This window comes from Anthonomus grandis (assembly GCF_022605725.1).
Source record: "Anthonomus grandis grandis chromosome 1 unlocalized genomic scaffold, icAntGran1.3 Chromosome77, whole genome shotgun sequence".
NCBI lineage: Eukaryota > Metazoa > Arthropoda > Insecta > Coleoptera > Curculionidae > Anthonomus > Anthonomus grandis.
In genome coordinates, this window is record NW_026088433.1 from 129,898 (window position 1) to 148,835 (window position 18,938).

The 18,938-nt window shown below is 32.6% G+C and overlaps 1 protein-coding gene across 1 annotated transcript in view; it reads right to left on the reverse strand.

Annotated features, from left to right (window-relative positions):
- LOC126749473 (mediator of RNA polymerase II transcription subunit 24) overlaps positions 1–18,938 on the reverse strand; it is a 53,978-nt gene that overhangs the window by 22,366 nt on the left and 12,674 nt on the right. The window contains exons 7-8 of the mRNA XM_050459163.1: positions 14,283–14,531; positions 3,193–3,382 (exon numbers count right to left, since the gene is read on the reverse strand). Coding sequence (XP_050315120.1) covers positions 3,193–3,382; positions 14,283–14,531 — 439 coding nt within the window. The remainder of the gene's footprint in view (positions 1–3,192; positions 3,383–14,282; positions 14,532–18,938) is intronic.

The following is an 18,938-nucleotide window of genomic DNA, read 5'->3' on the forward strand; positions in this document are numbered from 1 at the left end:
TTTAAAAAAATTATTGTCAAATAATATCGTAAACCTATTTAGTTAATATGCCTCTTATATTTTTTTCTTGAACATATGATACCTATTATTTATGTTTTTTTATATGATTATTATTATTTTTCATAATATATGCATTGTTATTACTTATATTGTCTTACTAATTAGGATTAGATTCCTGTTAGACAATAAATATATTTGAATTTAAACTGGTATTGTGACCGGTCCTCTCGGTGTAAATGTGGATTTTCTACACGCCATGCCACTCATGTACGTTGTGGAGATTTATGTATCATTGTGTATGGTTACCTTCATAATTGAAACATCGAAATTGTAGTGCTCCGTAAATCTACAAAGTTTAGGTAGAATTAAGTTCCCGAAAATGTTTCTTTCAGGAAAAGTCTTCCCGTTGCTGAAAATTATTCCAGAAGCCGTATGTGCAAATTACTACTAATTTTAATGACATCTTTAACACATAACAACATAAACAAAGTTTAAAACTCTAAACTGACACATACTGCTTTGCTTATTAGTCTCGCAAAATTCTTATCGCCACAAAAATATTTGGTACAATTAAAGAGGACCATACACCAAAAGCATTTTGGCAGGCACACTTCCTTCCTTTTTTTAAATTGTATTTCATAAGCAGCTGAATGAAATGGCTAGTGAAGATATAAAACAACTGATAGTCGTGAAATACGCAAAAAAACATTGTCGCGTGACATGAAAAATCTACAGGAGGAATTACGTGGAGAAATCAAACAATTAAAACAGGAAAACGCAGGGCGAAAGGAGGAAGTACGTGTCCTAAAAACCAAATTAAGAAACAGAGATCGGGAAGCAAAAAAATATAAACTATTATTGCACGGCATCGTAGAAAAAGATAATGAAATCGACATCACTACCTGCTTGGAACTATTCAATTAAAAATTAAATATTGACTGTCGTTTTGAAGATCTACGAAATTTAGTCAGAATAGGAAAACGAACCGACCGGTTGGATCTCTTGTAGTCGTTTTTTTGAAAAATAACTCACACTTTATATCGTCAGGTGAGGGAAAGGTTTTAGATGGAATTTGTTCAATTTTCCAGAACTTCGGAATGCAAATGTGATGATGTTGGAGAAAGAAAAAATGAAGTGACGCGATTAGGCATACTATTGTAATTAATTTTGCCTAATAAGACCCAGCCAAAGACAGATTCAATGGCCGTAGGTTCGCCGGCCTTACCAACAACACGCCCTTTTAGAAGTATGTGAGTGAATAACTCTGCTCCTATTAAAAGATCCACTGGATCCGAACGAAAATAATTTTTGTCAGCTAAAGATAATCCTTCTAAATGTACCCAATTACGCTCTTTTATAATAAAAGGTGGAATATTTGAGCATAAATTCGGTACAACTATAGCTTCGAATGAGAAAAGATGGCTTGATGAATTTCGTGATTTAATTTCACAAGATGCAATGTTTTTTCCAGAAAGGGATGACATGCCGTTTAACCCACAAATAGTTGTAGTTAGCTGCCGCCTTTGTAAGCTTAATGACCGTAAACATTTTTCGCTAATAAAATTAGACTGGCTGTCAAAATAGAGATCTACGAAATTTATTCAGAATTGGAAAACGAACCAGTGAAAAAAAACGACCAATTTCTATTGAGACATTGATACCTTAAAAAACGCAAATAAATTAAAGGGCTCAACAATCTACATTACTCTGGAGTACTCCCAGGAGGACTATGAAAAAAGAACAATATTGAGGACATACTTAAGGGAAGCTCGCCAGAATAATCAAGAGGCTATTATAAAGAAAAACGAACTAATCATAGAGGGAACGGCATACACATTGGAAGAGTTAAAACAGAAAAGGACAGGTTAGCTTCAACTTGACGAAATAGAAGGGGGACGTGAAACACCCACAAACGAAAAGCACCACTATTCGAAGCCTAGGAAAGAGGTAATCCAACAAAAGGGGTAACCAGGAATCAAGGACCAAGAAACTAAATAATGCAAAAGTATAAGAAAATAGTGTACGCTGGATATTTTTTAGATGTGTAAAACTGTCTACCTTTTAACTTTTATTTCTTTTTAAAATATTTTTGTCTTTAAATATTTATTTAATTAGATTATTAGTTTTAATAATTTTTAAAATATTTTATTTTATTTTTTTAAAATTGACTTGTTTTTATAAAAATCATGAACACAATTCATGGCTTCCAAGATGAATAAAATGCATACACAAAGATTGACACCCCAAATATTTTTTCAACAGAGTTTCGCGAAAAAAAAAACGATCTTCTAAGTTTTATTCGCATCAATATACGTAGTGCTCAAAAAAACTTTGACAAATTTTGAAAACTGTTGCTTTGATATTATAATTTTGAGTGAAATATGGGAGATACCAACCAAACCAAAGTTTAAATGTGTCCAACTGTTTGGACACATTTAAACTTGAAAACTACTACATATTTTATTCAAATGGAAGATACCATCAGAATGATGGCGTACTCTTGCTAGTTAGGGAGACAGATAGAAAAATTTGAAAATTTGAAATTCAACGAAGCAACTTTTCCACTCCTACAATTTAAACATAACAAAGTAGACTATCAATTTTCATCTCCTACAAATCGCCGTCATCTGATAATAATACCTTTTTGATTGACCTAAACCAGGTATTGTCACAGAATAATAATATTGCAATATGTATTTTTGGTGGTGATATGAACATTGATTTTTGGGACACTGTATCTGGAGCCTTATTATTTCGGACCCGTTGAATTTCTTCTTTAATTAAAGCCTTAATTTTTTTAAATATGATAATGTACTTCATACTAAATACATCATGTTTGACAAAACATTAAAACTAAAATTTGTACAATTTAACTATAATAGTTCTTTAATTTACCAACTGTTATTAAAACAATCACAAAACTCAATTTACGATTTTTTTATGACTCATTTTAGTGTCAAAACTTAATTCTTAAAGGGATAATGACTTTAATCCAAATAGATAGCCTAAAGACCATCCCGAAAAAATTAATATGTTTATTGTAAATCATACGTTAGTGCAAAGTTCTAGCGACGTTCTTTTTCCTTTTTAATCAAGTTGTTATATCTCTATCCCATTTTATTTGTATTACTATTCCCTAATTGCGGAATGATGTTTGCAATATATAATTAAATAAACTGGTTTTAATTTTACCTTAAACTATCTTCTTCAGTGGCAGGTGTAGCTAACAACTGTTGGACCATATTAATTGGCTTTAATAGTGTTTCTTGTGGAGCTGTCCTCATATAGGAGCAAAGATAAGTAGCAGCGGCTATAGGGAGGCAGCACATTTTACCCCTAACTGCATCTAAAATTCTTTTTACATCTGAAGGAGCCAAGGCACCTAATAAAACACAAACTCTTTCAATATTTAAGTAACACATTTCCAAGGACAACTAGAAAATCAATAAAAAATAATAAAAAGTTGTGCAATCAAAAGAATCATTTTAGAAAATAACGTAGCATTTACAAAAATATTGTTAAAATAATCAGGTATTATATAAAATAAATTCATCCTTTATGCCAAAATTCTTAGTTAACATAATCCATTACATCACAAACAAAAGTCATTATTTAATATTACATTTATATAAATAAAATTACATTTATAGAAATTTAAAGATTTCATATTTCAATAAAATTTATAGAAATACTATTTCTTGGGACCCTATTATTTTGAAAAGATGTATGATTACATGTCTAATTTTGACTTAAGATTTTTTGGCCTGCAGATACTCCTAAAAACAATTTTAAAAAAAATCAAAAAGTAGTGCTCTGTTTGAGGCAGCAAAAAGTTTATTATAAAAAGGCCTGAGAAAAGCAACGTTAAAAGAATCCCTTACATCATCCCTGACCCTAGACTTTCGACAAAAATTGTATTAGCACCTGGTGAGCAATTAACAAAATACCTTTATCGACTGTCTTTTGTAAAGAATCTTTATTGTGTCAGCTGATCTGTGACATCTAAATGTTTATCAAAGAACCAGGAACTTCACAAAATCTGAGCACTCAATATTGTCGACATTTGGGCTTAGTTCATTTGTTTATTTATTTTGTTTAAACTTAGTAGTTAAAATTCCTGCAGTGGAATGTTCTGAAAAAATTTGCATCTACATACTCCAGAAAGTTCAATATGACTTTGGTGGTTTATTGTTTTGGCATAAAGTCTTTAACTTTTAAGGATCTTAATTTATTTAAGTTAGGAATCAAATTAATTTCTAATAGCTCAACATTTTTGATATTGTTGGTTGGCTAAAGGCGAGAATATTTAAAATAGGTTAAACCTTCCAATAAATTCTATATGACGTTAACAGTTATTTACATATTTCTTTACTTTTAATAAGATTTATTTTTGCTATAGCTGGGAAAAATTCTCCTCTATAGTCGGATTACCAAACAGATAGAGTAAATGATGTGCGCGAAATATAGGCCCGCCCATCGATGCAACCTTGGCAGATTTAGACGAGGAGAATTATGCGTATTTTATACTATTTTACCGAACACCTTTGCTTTGTAAGCAGCTTTTTTTTTAAATATAATACGGTCGCCTGTAAAATGGGTCCAAACCGATTTTGAGGTTGTGCCAGGTAATGATATAATAATCCCTTTTAACTATTTTGTTATGCAAAGCTATGTTAATATATTGGGGTTTACCGAAAAAGGATCCTTTTAAGTAATCGTGCCAGATCAAACATTTAGGGTATAATTGGCCAGGTTCATCAGAACCGAGCGCCCAGAGAGCGCATTTTTCTGATGAACCCGGCCATTATAAAATATAATTTTATGATCATAATCTGATTTTGAGAATTACTTAAGTAGCTTTTATCTTTTTTTAAATATGTGTTTTAAAATGAAAGAAGGAATAACAAGTTAGGGGCTGCGCTGGTAGGCCTGTGAGATTTAAATTTATAGATTGAATATAAGTATATATTTGTGAAGATTCAAATATTCGAATAGCAGAAAATTCAACCAAAACGATCTAAAGCCGCTCGACTAATTAAATTAAATAAAACCCCAAGTCATGAACCTTATCGAGGCTCTAGGCCACACCTCCGGCGCAGCACGATCATAGTAAACAAATTTACCTTATTTGATGATGTAACAACAGACAACTTTTCACATTTGACCTTTTATGCATAATAAAATGAAAATAAAAGTAAAGCAATGCAGTAATACAAACACACTTCAATTTCGTTAAATTCTTTTAACCTAGACATAGGCTCTCATCTGTAACTAGGTATTGTTTAAGTGTAAGGAGGCAAACTTTTGTTTGGTCTCTTGATGAAAAAATGGATGATGTTTCTAGTTTAAGGAATATCTGTGAAAATGTTACATTAAATCTAATAAAATATTTATCTTGGCTTATAGAATTTTATTAAAGACTTCTAACTTTAGATTTGAATTGTTAATAACTTTAAATAATACATGTAATTAATCTATTTTCGATCCACAGTAAAATTATTTCAGGAAATTAAATACAGTAAATTCCTCTTAACCGGCTTCGCTATTAACTGGTCAACGGATTAAGGTCGGGGCACACATATCCGTACCGAGACCGCACCGTGCCCGCAGCGTAGCTCGGCCGTGTCTCGGTGCGTTATCTCCCAAAACACACATCTCCTACACACGGCCGCATCCCGCATCGCATTGGACTGTCATGACGCACTTTAAAGTATTCAGTTTGGATCGAAACTTAATTGGGTTGGTACATTAAATTTATTTCAAAGAAAAATGTTTTCGAAATTTGGTAATGATCAACAAATACAGCATTCGCAATACGAGAACAACTAAATGATTTCTTTAGTTCTATAGAGGGCAGCGTAGATTGGCAGGAAAATACAGCCCTGGCAATTTAAATAATTTAATTTTCTTATATTATTTTACTTTTTATTAATATTTAATATAAAATGATTTAATAATAATTAATTATTAATTAATAATATTATATATTATTAATTAATTATTAATATTAATTATTAATTAATAATAATAATTAATTATTTTAATTTTATTATTTATTATTCTAATATTTAAATAATTTAATCTAATTAAAGAAATTTTCTTCCACACTCTGTCTTTATAATCTGTATTCCTATATTTTTCATTTTTTTAATCATACAGTGATAGAAACTTCCTTACTTCCTCTATTAACCTTTCAATTTCCATTTTGAATAGCTAAATTTTATTGCTCGTTCGAGACCGTACAACGCACCGTCACCGTTGAAAATTAAACAAAACTATTCTAGCTCGTTGCGGACTCGGTGCGGAGTCGGCGCACGGGCACGGTGCGGTCATGTTAAGACTATAGTTAGAAAAGTTTATAAAGAACCGGTGACTTCAACAGGCGGCAAAATCCGCGCATCTCGTTATTCTATCGATCGGGTCAGATGACTATGTCGAGGTCTGAAGACAGTGGAGGCGGCACACTTGTTGAAATTATTAATATTAATTTGTACTAGAGTTTAAATAGCCCTAGATTTTTAGCAGGTATAGCTAGCGATATTATAAGTGCGTTTGATTTAGTTGAAACACCAACTAAGAATGCATATATTTGAATTTAATTGCTCCGAGATTCGTTTAAAAAAATGTAGATAAATTAAAATTATATTTTTTAGCATTGTGATGTGCCCATAAAAAATCTAATAAAAAATAGTTTTACTTACAGGAGGATGCAGTTCGCTAATTATTTTTAAAACAGGACTTCAAATAGGTAGCTGAAGATTATTCTTTATTCTCATTTTTTTTAAGGATTAGGTATTTTAAACGACTTGTGTAAAGAAACAAATTGGTATAAGCTTAAAGTTTTATTTCATTATTTTACATATTATATATTTTTATTCACTATCAGATAGTGTATTACAACCTAAATCAGATTCATCCGATGAAGACCATTCGATCTCTTCATCAGATGAGCCTGTATTTACTGTAAATTTTAAAGAATCCAATGCTTCATCAAAAAGGTGATGACTTTCGAAATATTGTTTTTCTATGTTGTCTATATAGTTGCAAATATTTATCCACTCATCATTCGAAATTTCCGCAAGTGGAATTTCTGCTTGCCACCCAATTCTTAACAATTGCCCAAATTTTTTCTATCGGATTAAGCTCTGGGTGGTATGGAGGCAAACGTAACACAATGTGTCCATGCTTTTCCATTAGGTCGTCCAACTTGGTTTTTACAGGATACTTTTTTTTATTTTCAGACACTATTTTATATAACTCTAACGTTGTCTAAAATAATTATATACTATTATTGTAAGTTATCAATACAATAAAAATTAAAATTTGAAAACATCCTACTATAAAATATGAATTTATATTGCTCACTTACCTAACATTTTTCAAAGGAATAGTAATTCCTTGCTCTGCTTCTTTTTTCATAAAAGCTGCCACATTAGAAATAATCTCTCTCCCTTGGCTGTGAATTATTTGTCCTTGTTTGCCTACTTTCTTAGGTGACATCTAAAAAAAAATTAGAAAGTAAAAAAATTAATATACACATGCACACTCTAGGCTGTACATATATACCTACAAGTTAAATATCTATTATTTTGTCACTTAAAATCAAATTATATTTTAAATGATATAATTTTTAACAGTAATTAATTTTCATTTATTTTTTTAAATTATTAGACAATTGAATAATTTAAACCAATTTTACTTACCTTTTACAATAAAAATCGGATAGTCTAACTAAAAAAACTATAGTCTATTTCACTATTATACTTTAAAAAAAACCACACAACATATTTTAAATGCCTTATAACACGATTAACTCACTTCCCGTACAAGACGACACTGAGTAGGCCTCCAGGCTACGTTATAGGCTTTAAATCCCCGGCAGGAACAAAGAAACGAAGTACGGCGGCTGCTTTGTTCTTGCGGTTTCTTTAATAAGAAGCGAGAGAAAATATATTGCGGTCGTCTTTTCTCTCTGCCACCGGATTTTCTATCGATTTTGTGTTGAAAAATGGGTTTGTGCGGCTGCTCAAGCCGGTTCTTTATAAACTTTTCTACCTATACTTCATATGATTACGAACGACAATTCACACCGAGACACGGCCGTGCTATGGTGCGTGCTCGGTGCGGACTCGTTGCGGGCATGTGTGTCCCGACCATTAACCGGCCTGTTTACAACAGCCGAACGCAACGCAATATTTTCCAAGAAATTCACCGGCAAGGCGATTCGGCTGGGATTTCCCCGTTATTACGGGGAGATCCCTGTAAACTGAACTATAAACGATGTTGGATAGGATTATTTTGTCGTTTTGATCAGTTTGGTTTGTTCTTGCTGTGGGTACGTACAAAACATAACTATTTCCTTAACAATGAGTGCAAAGCGCAAAAGAATTGTGGTTTCGATGGATACACGTTTAAAAGTGTTAAAGCGGATTGATAATGGTGAATCTGTGGCGAAAATCTGTGCAGAATTTAATGTTGGAAAAAGCACTGTAAATGACTGTGAGAAGGGAAGGCATTCGATTGAGGAGTTCTATTCAAAAATGGAATCTGATAAGAATCTGGGCAGCCGTTGTACGAGAAAAAAACCGATTTGCGAGGTCGTCGATGAAGCTTTGTGGATCTGGTTTCTTCAGGAACGTCGAAGAGGTACACCGATTGGCGGCCCAATTTTGAAAGAAAAAGCTCTGGCTATCCACCAGAAGATTAATAATGGAGGCGAATTTGTGGCAAGTAATGGTTCACTTAATAAATGGAAAAAGCGACACGGAATTCATTTCGCACATGTAAGTGGAGAAAAACGGTCTGCTGATACTTCAGGTGCGACAGAATTGGTTAAAACGGAGGAATTATCTCCAGAACAAGTTTATAGTATGGACGAGACCGGGCTAAACATTAAAATGTTCATGAACAGTCTGCCTCTGCCTTTAAAAAGAACAAAGAACATATTATGGTCGTTTGTTCGAATGCAGCGGAAACTCATAAAATTCCTCTTTTCGTTATTGGCAAGTCTGCTAAACCACGGGCATTTAAAGACTTGAATCCATCGTCCCCATCCGGTCTATTATAAGTCACAAAAATCAGCGTGGATGAATTCAGACCTGTTTAAAGAGTGGTTTAATTTAGTGGTTTAATAAAGCAGTTCTAGTGTTAGATAATGCTCCAACCCATCCTCATGACTGCGATGTAGATGACATAAAATTAGTTTATCTTCCTCCTAATGTGACAAGCTTAGTGCAACGAATGGACCAAGGAGTGATCGAAAGCTTAAAAAGACGATACAGGCGTAAACTTGTTTCTGAAATTCTGCAACACTCGGACAGTGAAGACAAAGGTCTTTTAGAAGTCATCAAAAAGATCAATATCAAGGACGTTATCTATATGTTAGCTACAGCATTTCAAGAAATGCCAACTTTGGCCAGATGTTGAGAATCTAGTTGCGATCCCGAATATTGCAGGGACTGAAGAAGAAGAAAACAAATCCACTCTACAAGATCTTCGAAAGTTAACGGGTAACCAAGCATTGCAACCAGAAGTGGAAAATTGGATGATAAGTTGTGACGATCACCTTGAAAATGAATTTTTGAATGATGAAGAAATCATACATTTAGCAACCAAAGAACCAGAGGAATATAATGAGAGTAGTGACATTGAAGAGGAAAAAACGATTTCTCATGAAGAAGCCAAAAATGTAATGGAACTTGCATTAAAATACATTGAGCAGCAACATGAGTCAACAGCATTAGACGTTTTGGTGATTAGAAAATGGAGGGATATCGCATTCAGAAATTCACTGAAGGTTAAAAACAGAAGAAAATCACAGACTTTTTCAAAAAATAATTACATATTAAACTTACATACATATGTAAAGTCCAGTGCAACGATATATTAGAATGGTGACCCGTCAAAACACCAGCATTTTACTTGTCAAACAATGTAAATAGAAGGTGGATGACATTGTTTGGCAGGTGGAATGCTGGTGTTTTGACGGGTGACCATTCTAATATATCGTTGCACTGGACTTTATATTTGTTGATGTAGCACCTTCATGTATGTAAATATGAAATACATAACTATATAAAGAATATTTCTCCATTATTTTATATTTATTATGTTCATATATATGTGTAATACTCTCTTCAATACATATACATATGTACAGGGTGGGCCAATTTAGACGTTTTCTTATGGGAAGTCATGTCCCTGTTAGAGATAAAAAAAATTTGACCTCCATTCTCCGGGCTCAAATTTTAAAAGAAGTTTATTAAAGCAAATGAAATTTTGCTATGGCAAACAGTTTGGCCGCTAGAGGGCGTTTCTGAAATTTGGTCATTTTCGTTTTTCGGCTATGGCTGTTGTGTTTTTTAAAGATAAATGATTTCTGTAAAGACTTTCTTATAGCACTTTTAAGCGCTTAACATGCTCATGATATTATAATTTATACAGGGTGCTTCATTATTAAAAAAAAATTTTTTTTTTTTTTAAATGGAATGCATATTATTTTTTTTGCATTTTCTTGTAGCCCTTAAAATTCCCTTTTCAAATATATATAACACTAATAATCTAAATTTAATAGTTTACGATATAATGAGAATTTAAGGGCCTGCGATATCAACGTCCTTATTAAAAATAAGTGCAGTTATTTAAGACACTCAAAGATTAAAAAAGGACGTTATAGGTTCTGTATTTTTTATTTGTGATACTTCAGTAAGCGCTTTTAAAAATCAAAAGTAAATTAAACAATAGCTCCTGTTTTATTAAATATTAATTATATTAATGGACAAATACAGTTATAAAAACAAAATAATACTGTAAAAAAATAAAAAAAAATAAAAGTATTTATTTATTTATTTATTTTAAACTTAGAATATGAACTAACAAACAAAAAGTAAAAACCAGATTTTATTTTTTTATTGATATTTTAACTAAAACTGCAACTCTATATATTACGTACTTATAACAAGTGTTCAAACTGAGCTCCTTCCTGATCAATGCACCAGCGGCTACGTTTTTCAACATTATCAACAGCGTTTCTTAATTCAATATTTGTTATTGTTGCAAATGCATTATGTAAAGCTTCTTCCAACATTACTCTTGAAGTAATTGGCTGTTGGTATACCAAGTCTCTTATTCTTCCCCAAAGATAAAAATCTAAGGGTGTTAAGTCAGGGGATCTAGGCGGCCAACGTATTGGACCTTGATTTCCTATCCACTGCTCACCAAACTGCCATGGGCGAAGTTAGGGGGGGGGCTTAGCCCCCTTTAAAATGAAATTAGCCCCCCCAAAAAAATTGTTTAAAACGTAAAAAAACAGAAAGTATAAGACTTAAAGAATATGTGGTTGAAGCTTCCATTTCCGCAGTACACGAAGAAACGTTCTTAAATTCACCTTTGATAAAAAATGAGGCACAAAAGTTTTGGCTAATTTCAATTTATTATAGGTCTCTCGACAATATAATAAATCATCTAAAAATAAGATTTTCTTTCGAAAGTCAGAAATTAGCTAAATCTGAGATACCTTTTTAATCGATAGGGAGCTATTAAAAGCTGAAATGACCGTTATTGGGAATTGCATAAATAAAAGCCAGAGCCACAACATTACCATTTCTGATATTAAAGATGTATTAAGAAAAGAGACTTTTCCAAATGCATATACCGTTATGCAAATAGCATTAGTTTTGCCAATTTCTTTAGCGTCCTGCGAACGCTCTTTCTCAATGAGAAGAATTAAAAATTGGTTTAGGTCAACGATGGGTCAGGATCGATTTAATTCTTTAGCACTAACCACTCTTAGTATTGAAAGTGGTCTAACAAAGTCATTGTCGCCAGATGAAATTTTAAAAGAGTTTTTAAAGGAAATCGAAAAGTTTTATTAGAGTAGTTATAAGATAATTTTATTGGATTTCATTTCATTTAAGGACATTTTTAATAAATTTTGCTTTTACTATTTTTGAAGAATTATTGCGTTTTATTAAAATGATATTGGTTTTGAAGGTGGCAGAAAATGGAGAAGTAATATCTAATTGTCGGATTTGCATTGTCATTAATTTAAACAAAGTTAAACACGACGTTTTGGTTGGTAAGTATCTCCAACCGTTACCATAAAAACTGAATACCATATTAAGTGTAAACTGTTAGTTTACACTTAATATAAGATTTTAATATAATAATGGTTGGAGATACTTACCAACCGAAACGTCGTGTTTAACTTTGTCTAAATTAATTAAGTCCGACAATTAGATATTAAAATGATATTATTTTGAACTTTGAAATTTTTCTTGAAAGTTTAAATTTTTTTTAAAAACTAGCGACTTTTGACTTTTGCTGTGTATTCAATATACTCCAATACATATACAGAATAGTTCATACATTATGGATATTGCAATAAAATTCAGAAACGTGTTCCTTGGATGAAACCTAATATGAAAATAAAAGTAAAAGAAATTCATGATATTATGTATATAGTACAGCAAATTAGAATAGAAGCTGTTTAAGACTATTCTTTTTTTTTAATAATTTTAACGACTTATAAGTGAAAATGAAGGTGCCCACCAAAAAATTTGTTACCTCCGGCGGCGCCTGCACCCGGACTTTTCTTTGATGGCCACCCCCTCACCTCTTCGTGTAACTCTGCCCCTGGATGGGGGCTTTAGCCTCCCCATTTTTGAGGCTCTAACTTCGCCCATGCAAACTGCTCATTTAAATAATTACTGACCACTCTAGAATTGTGCGGTGGCGCACCATCCTGCTGGAAAAATATAGGATGCCTCTGCTGGGCTAGAGGCAATTCCTCTAGGAAGCGCTCAACTTGCGTTTGCAGAATTTGTAAATATCGCTCTGAATTTAACTGTCCATCATAAATATAGGGACCAATAAATCTACCACGAAATATGCCTACCCATACACTAAAACTGTAAAGGCCTTGATTTCTTACAGCCACCGTCGCGTGAGGATTTGCTCGAGCCCAGGTATACCTATTATACCTATTAAAAATGCCTGCACTACTAATCGATGCTTCATCCGTCCAAATACAATTGTAGCCAAATGTTGTATCTTGACCACACTTTTGCAAATACCACCGACAGAATTCCAATCTTCTATCACGATCCGCAGGAAAGAGGTGATGAACTTTACGGGTTCGATAAGCTTTATAACTATATTTTTTTAAAAACCGTCTTGCAGAGGTCCTTGGCACACCAGTTTCTACTTCCAATTTCCGGGTGGATAGATTAGAGTTATTTTCAATTGCGCCCAAAACTGTTATATCCAATAGTTCTTGATCGTCATTTATATTATTATTAGCATTTCTTCGCGGTTTAGCAAAAGAACCAAAATTAATAAGGTTTCTTTTTAATTTCTCAAACAGCGTACTATGTGGCTGCCCCGGTTCTGGATATCGTCGTTGATATAAATTACAGGCCTCTCTTGCATTTTCATTACATTCAATAAAACATTTAATCATATCGAATTTTTCATAGTTTTGATACATTGTGATTATCACATAAAAGAAATACAAAGTAAAACAGATTATGAAAATAAGCTTGTTTATGTCAAAATGACGTATTACTCAAAGCAGTTTGACAACCGTCTACTCAACCCTTTACGCAATTGTTTCACCCGCAATTGTGTCACCCGCCTACTCTGTTATTTAGGCGTTTTAAATGGCACGGCATTATAATTTATTGATACTTAAGAAATCTATTTATATCTCCTAAACTAATGAATTTAGATTATAAGTGTTATATATATTTGAAAAGGGAATTTTAAGGGCTACAAGAAAATGCAAAAAAATAATATGCATTCCATTAAAAAAAAAAAAAAAAATTAATAATGAAGCACCCTGTATAAATTTAAATATCATGAGCATGTTAAGCGCTTAAAAGTGCTATAAGAATGTCTTTACAGAAATCATTTATCTTTAAAAACACAGCAGCCATAGCCGAAAAACGAAAATGACCAAATTTCAGAAACGCCCTCTAGCGGCCAAACTGTTTGCCATAGCAAAATTTCATTTGCTTCAATAAACTTCTTTTAAAATTTGAGCCCGGAGAATGGAGGTCAAAATTTTTTTATCTCTAACAGGGACATGACTTCCCATAAGAAAACGTCTAAATTGGCCCACCCTGTACATAACATAGATATGGAACATAATATAATATGTATTATGTACACATATATAAGTACACTTCGGATTAACCGGCCAAAACGGCAACCGGCCAGGTATGCAGTCCCGAGGTGACCGGTTAAGAGGAATTCTACTGCATTGGCAAATATATCCCACTTACCTTGCTCCCAAGCAACCAGAACTTCATGCATAACTCCCGGCATATTAAACAAAATATCCTTAAGTTTCATATTTGGTTTTAAGTCGTTATCTCCGGAATTGAACTGCTGAATTAAAGATTCTACAATTACAGGATCACACATGGAAAGTAATTGAGTTGAAGCTTTTGGTTTGTGTCGATCTACCATGCATTCATGCACCCATTGGTCAATTAATGATTCTCCATTAGGGTCGAGAACAGCTGAGGCTCCTAAAAAAATACAAAAAGAAATTTTGCAACGTCGCGCGTGTACGAGTGCCTGCGACAGAGCATCGCCCCGGCCGCATATTCGTAAATACCCGACGCGTTATGGACTCGAGATATTTCGGCTGCGCCCGAACATCGTTAGGTAAATACCTGACATATCATGACGACACGTCTGTTATTTATCTTTTGTGTTGTGTTTTGTCTTTTAATTTTTAATCATTTATTTGGGTTTCAAATTCAAGGCTGTGAACAAGTAACACGTGTTTTCCGAAAGTAGATAGTAGACATAAAATAAAAAATGCGTGATTTAGATGATCTACCAAAAAACTATGAGGATAACGCAATAATTCAGAAAGGTATTCAATGTATTATGACCAAATTTAGGTCAAAAGAAGATGTCGAGGTAAGTAAAATTCTAGGTAAATATAGCTAACTCGGGAATTTTCGTAACTGGCGTAATTAAGAAGATCAATTAGATAATAATTATAAAGCTTAATAAACAAAAAGGATAATATAATTAGGACTATAAATTAGGCATGGGATGCAAGGAAAACAAGATACAATCTTGGCATCTTTAATGTTGATAGATTTTTGTTTACTTTACGGGTCTTTTAGTATTTAGGAATTTTTTGTTATTTGGGAATTAGGTCTGTTTTGTAGTGATACATAATATATCATATTATTATACTTCTCAAGGAGTGTATGGGTTTATAAAAAACTGGTTTTTTTTTTAAGCAAAAATTTCATGAAAATTGACGCGGTCGATATGTGGATGCGAGGAAAAGGACGAAAATTATGTAAAAAAATAGCTGAATAAAAGTAGGCAAATGATACATCAAAATAGGAGGCATAAAGAAAAGAAATACCAAGTCTCCACCTTGTCTGAAAACATGTGTTGCAAAAAATATAGCTTTGGGAATCAATAAATCAAAAAAATACATCTGTCTAAAATTGAGCCTAAAAAGTTTTGTTTATTCAGGGTGACCCAACTTTACCTAAGAATATTTTAAATTTTAATAAAAGTGAACAATTTTGGTTTTCAAAATTTTTTTTTAATTCTTCATTGATTTCGAAGTAAATGAAATTAGTAAGAAATGTAAGTGAAAAATAAGTGTAAAGGTAATGAAATTAGAAATGAAGTATTTATAATACTTTTACTTACTACTAAAAAAATTCCTTTTTTTTAATTTATCTTCTAATTTTATTATACAGCAAATAACGCGTCAGTTACATAAGTTTGATACGTCTGGTATATAATAAAGCTAGTTCGAGTGGATCACACGTCAGGTAATAAGTCTGATGCGTCTGCTATGTAACGAAACTACTTCGGGTGGATTATACGTCGGGTATTTACGAATATGCGCCCCGGCCGACCCGAGGACGGGATCAGTGGTGCCAAATCTACCGGTTTTGCGGTAGATCTACCGTTTTCTCTGCCGCTCTACCGCAAAACATAAAATATCTACCGTTTCTTGTACGGTCTTAAAAAATGAGTAACTATACAAAATTATAAAAGTATACTCTTAATTTTTTTAATAGGAAAACGAAGAATGTATATTCAAACTTTATTTTTAACAACTTTAAATTTCATTCAATTCAAACTTTATGTGTAACAAGCCGAAAATGCAATAAGTGCCAATACTGATCGCTCTCCCTGATTGGTCCGCCATGACTGTAGCGGGGATTCACAAGAGCATTAGTTTGCTGTGTTTGTCGACACTTGTTAATATTGTCGAATTAAGTTAGATTTATGCCGTTTATTTACTTACTGTATTTTAATTAGAGATATTCGATGTGTTAACAGAGATTAGTGTTTAAAATCGATTTAAATAGAAAGAAATATCCCGTTCACGGGCTTTACACAATTTTCATTGTTAGCGCAGTTGCACTTATTACCCTAATTTAGTGTCTTTACGCTTCATTTCTCAACTAATGTGACAACGCAGCATCCTGCGTTTGGGTTTAAAAATAGATTCCGCCCTGTTTTTCTTCTCGGCCACCGATTCTGGCCTTGATGTTTTTTAGGTTTAATTGTCACCGTAGTCGTAATAGTAGTTTTTTAAGAAGAAGTAGTATAAGTTTTGCTCTCCTTATACGCACACGTCACGTTGTTGACAATTAGACAATTAGTTAGTAGCTCGCAGTGTTTGTTACCCCATAGTTTAGTAATTATGTTTCTCATGCATTAATGATGCAAAGTTGTTTAGTTTACAGTTTTACACAGTAAAAATTTTTCTCGCCATAAAATAAATTTCGCAGCCATATGCTTTTGTGTTAGATATAATTGTTGTCTTGGTGGACAGTGTTTTTTGACGTCACTCATTTACATTCCCAGTGGTTCTTTTTCTCTGACTCTGACTCTTGAAAACTTAGATTGGTTAGCATGTACTGATTGGGATAACCTATCTAACCTACAGTGAAATACAGTGTTGAATTGGGGTCAATAAAGTTATTGATCCATTGTAAGTGCATGCAAAACTTTTTCAAGGGTTCTAACTACGGTTAAATTTTAAATAAATTGTTTTGTTTTGAATCATTGCGTTTTATTAATTAGCAAAGGCTAATTACAAATGAGCAAGGTTGAGCTAAGACCCAAACCACGCCAATTAGTGCAAAGTTACTAGTGACCTGCTTTAATATAATATATCTATTAATAAGCATTACAAAAAACTGAACTTTTAGAATAATGAGGTTATTATTATATTAAGCGATTATTTGTAAATTTATTATAAGGCATTTTCAATGTAGTCTTGAATAATTAGTTGTAGTTCGGATGAAGAAAATAAAGGCACCTCATCAAAAAATATTAAAAAGCGAAAATATAACCAGCAGTATAAGAAGGAATGGCAAATTGAGTTTAAAAACTGGTTAGTGCCTAGTGCAAATAAAAATGAGGAGTATTGTACAATATGTAATAAAAGTATTAATGTAAGTTCAGGAAAATTACTGTTAGTAAGGCACCAAGGTAGTGAGGCGCATAGAAAAAAGTGTAGGGCGGTTGATTCTACTAGTCAGGCAACATTAACATCATTTATTGCTTAAGGCAAAAATAAAACCACAATGGACACGCCAACCAAGAAAGCAGATTTATATATTTCGGCATTTATATCTGAGCATAACTTACCGTTTAAGCTGACCTAACATATTCCTTCTCTTTTAAAAAACATTTGCACGGACTCGGAATAAGCAAAAAATATAAAATGCAGCCGAACTAACACAACAGCTTTGATAAAAAATGTCTTAGGCGTATCCAGTTTTGAAGAAACATGCAGGATTTTAAGAACTGTAAAGTTTTCGCTGATTATTGACGAATCGACTGACTTAAGCACCACCAGACATTTGGCAATGGTTGGTAGATATTTTTATGAAAATAGGTGAGTTTTTTTAGGAAATATTAGAGATTTCTTACATGTATAACAATAATATATTTTTTAGGGTTCATGATAGATTTCTAACACTCGTTTTAATGAAAAATGCAGCAGCTTCGGATATATATGGAGAAATTGTGAATTTCTTTAAAAAGAATATTCCCTATTTAGAAAATCTCATAGGATTTGCTTCGGACGGTGCAAGTGTTATGGTAGGCCAACAAAATTCGGTTGTATTATGTATGTAATAGTCCTAAACGAGTTGAAACTCTTAAGGAATTTCAGAAGTTCACTCATACTAAAATTCACAAGATTTTAAATCCGTCCCAAACGCGCTGGTTGCCCTTAGAATCTGTAGTGTGTAGAACAATTGAGCAATATAATGCTTTGAAATTATATTTTGTCGATGCCATTGCGAGTGATAAACTTTAAGCGGCCGAAAATATTTATCACAAATTAGAAGATCCCTTAACATTAGCATTTCTGTTGTTTTTGGAACATGTTTTGCCATTATTTAATAGCCTTAATAAGGAAATGCAGTCTGCTGAGCCTAAATTATACAATTTGCACACACGTATGTGTGATAGTTATAGAACCCTTTTAGATTTTTTTATTAAAAAGGAAGTTTTAAATCAATATTCTATTGAAAAAATTAATGTTAAAAATCCAAACAATTTCAAACCTTTAAAAAACATATATTTAGGGGCTAAACTTATACAATATCTCTTGTCAAACAAATTATCTGTAGAGCAAAAACATATTTCGCAAACCCGATGTTTAGATTTTTATATAGAAGCAGCCCAGCAGATTTTAAAAAGGTATGACTTTGGTAATGATATATTAAAAGCTATGGATCTTATAAATCCAAAAATAATATCTAAGGGTGAAAAAGAGTTAATTGTTCCCTTAGCTCAATATTTTCCGAATTTAATTTCAAATTCGGAACTTCAAAAACTTGATATGGAGTGGAGACTTCTTAGAAACTCTCAGTTGGCCAGAGAGCATAAAGATGAAGATTCAATAACAAGTTTTTGGGTCAAAG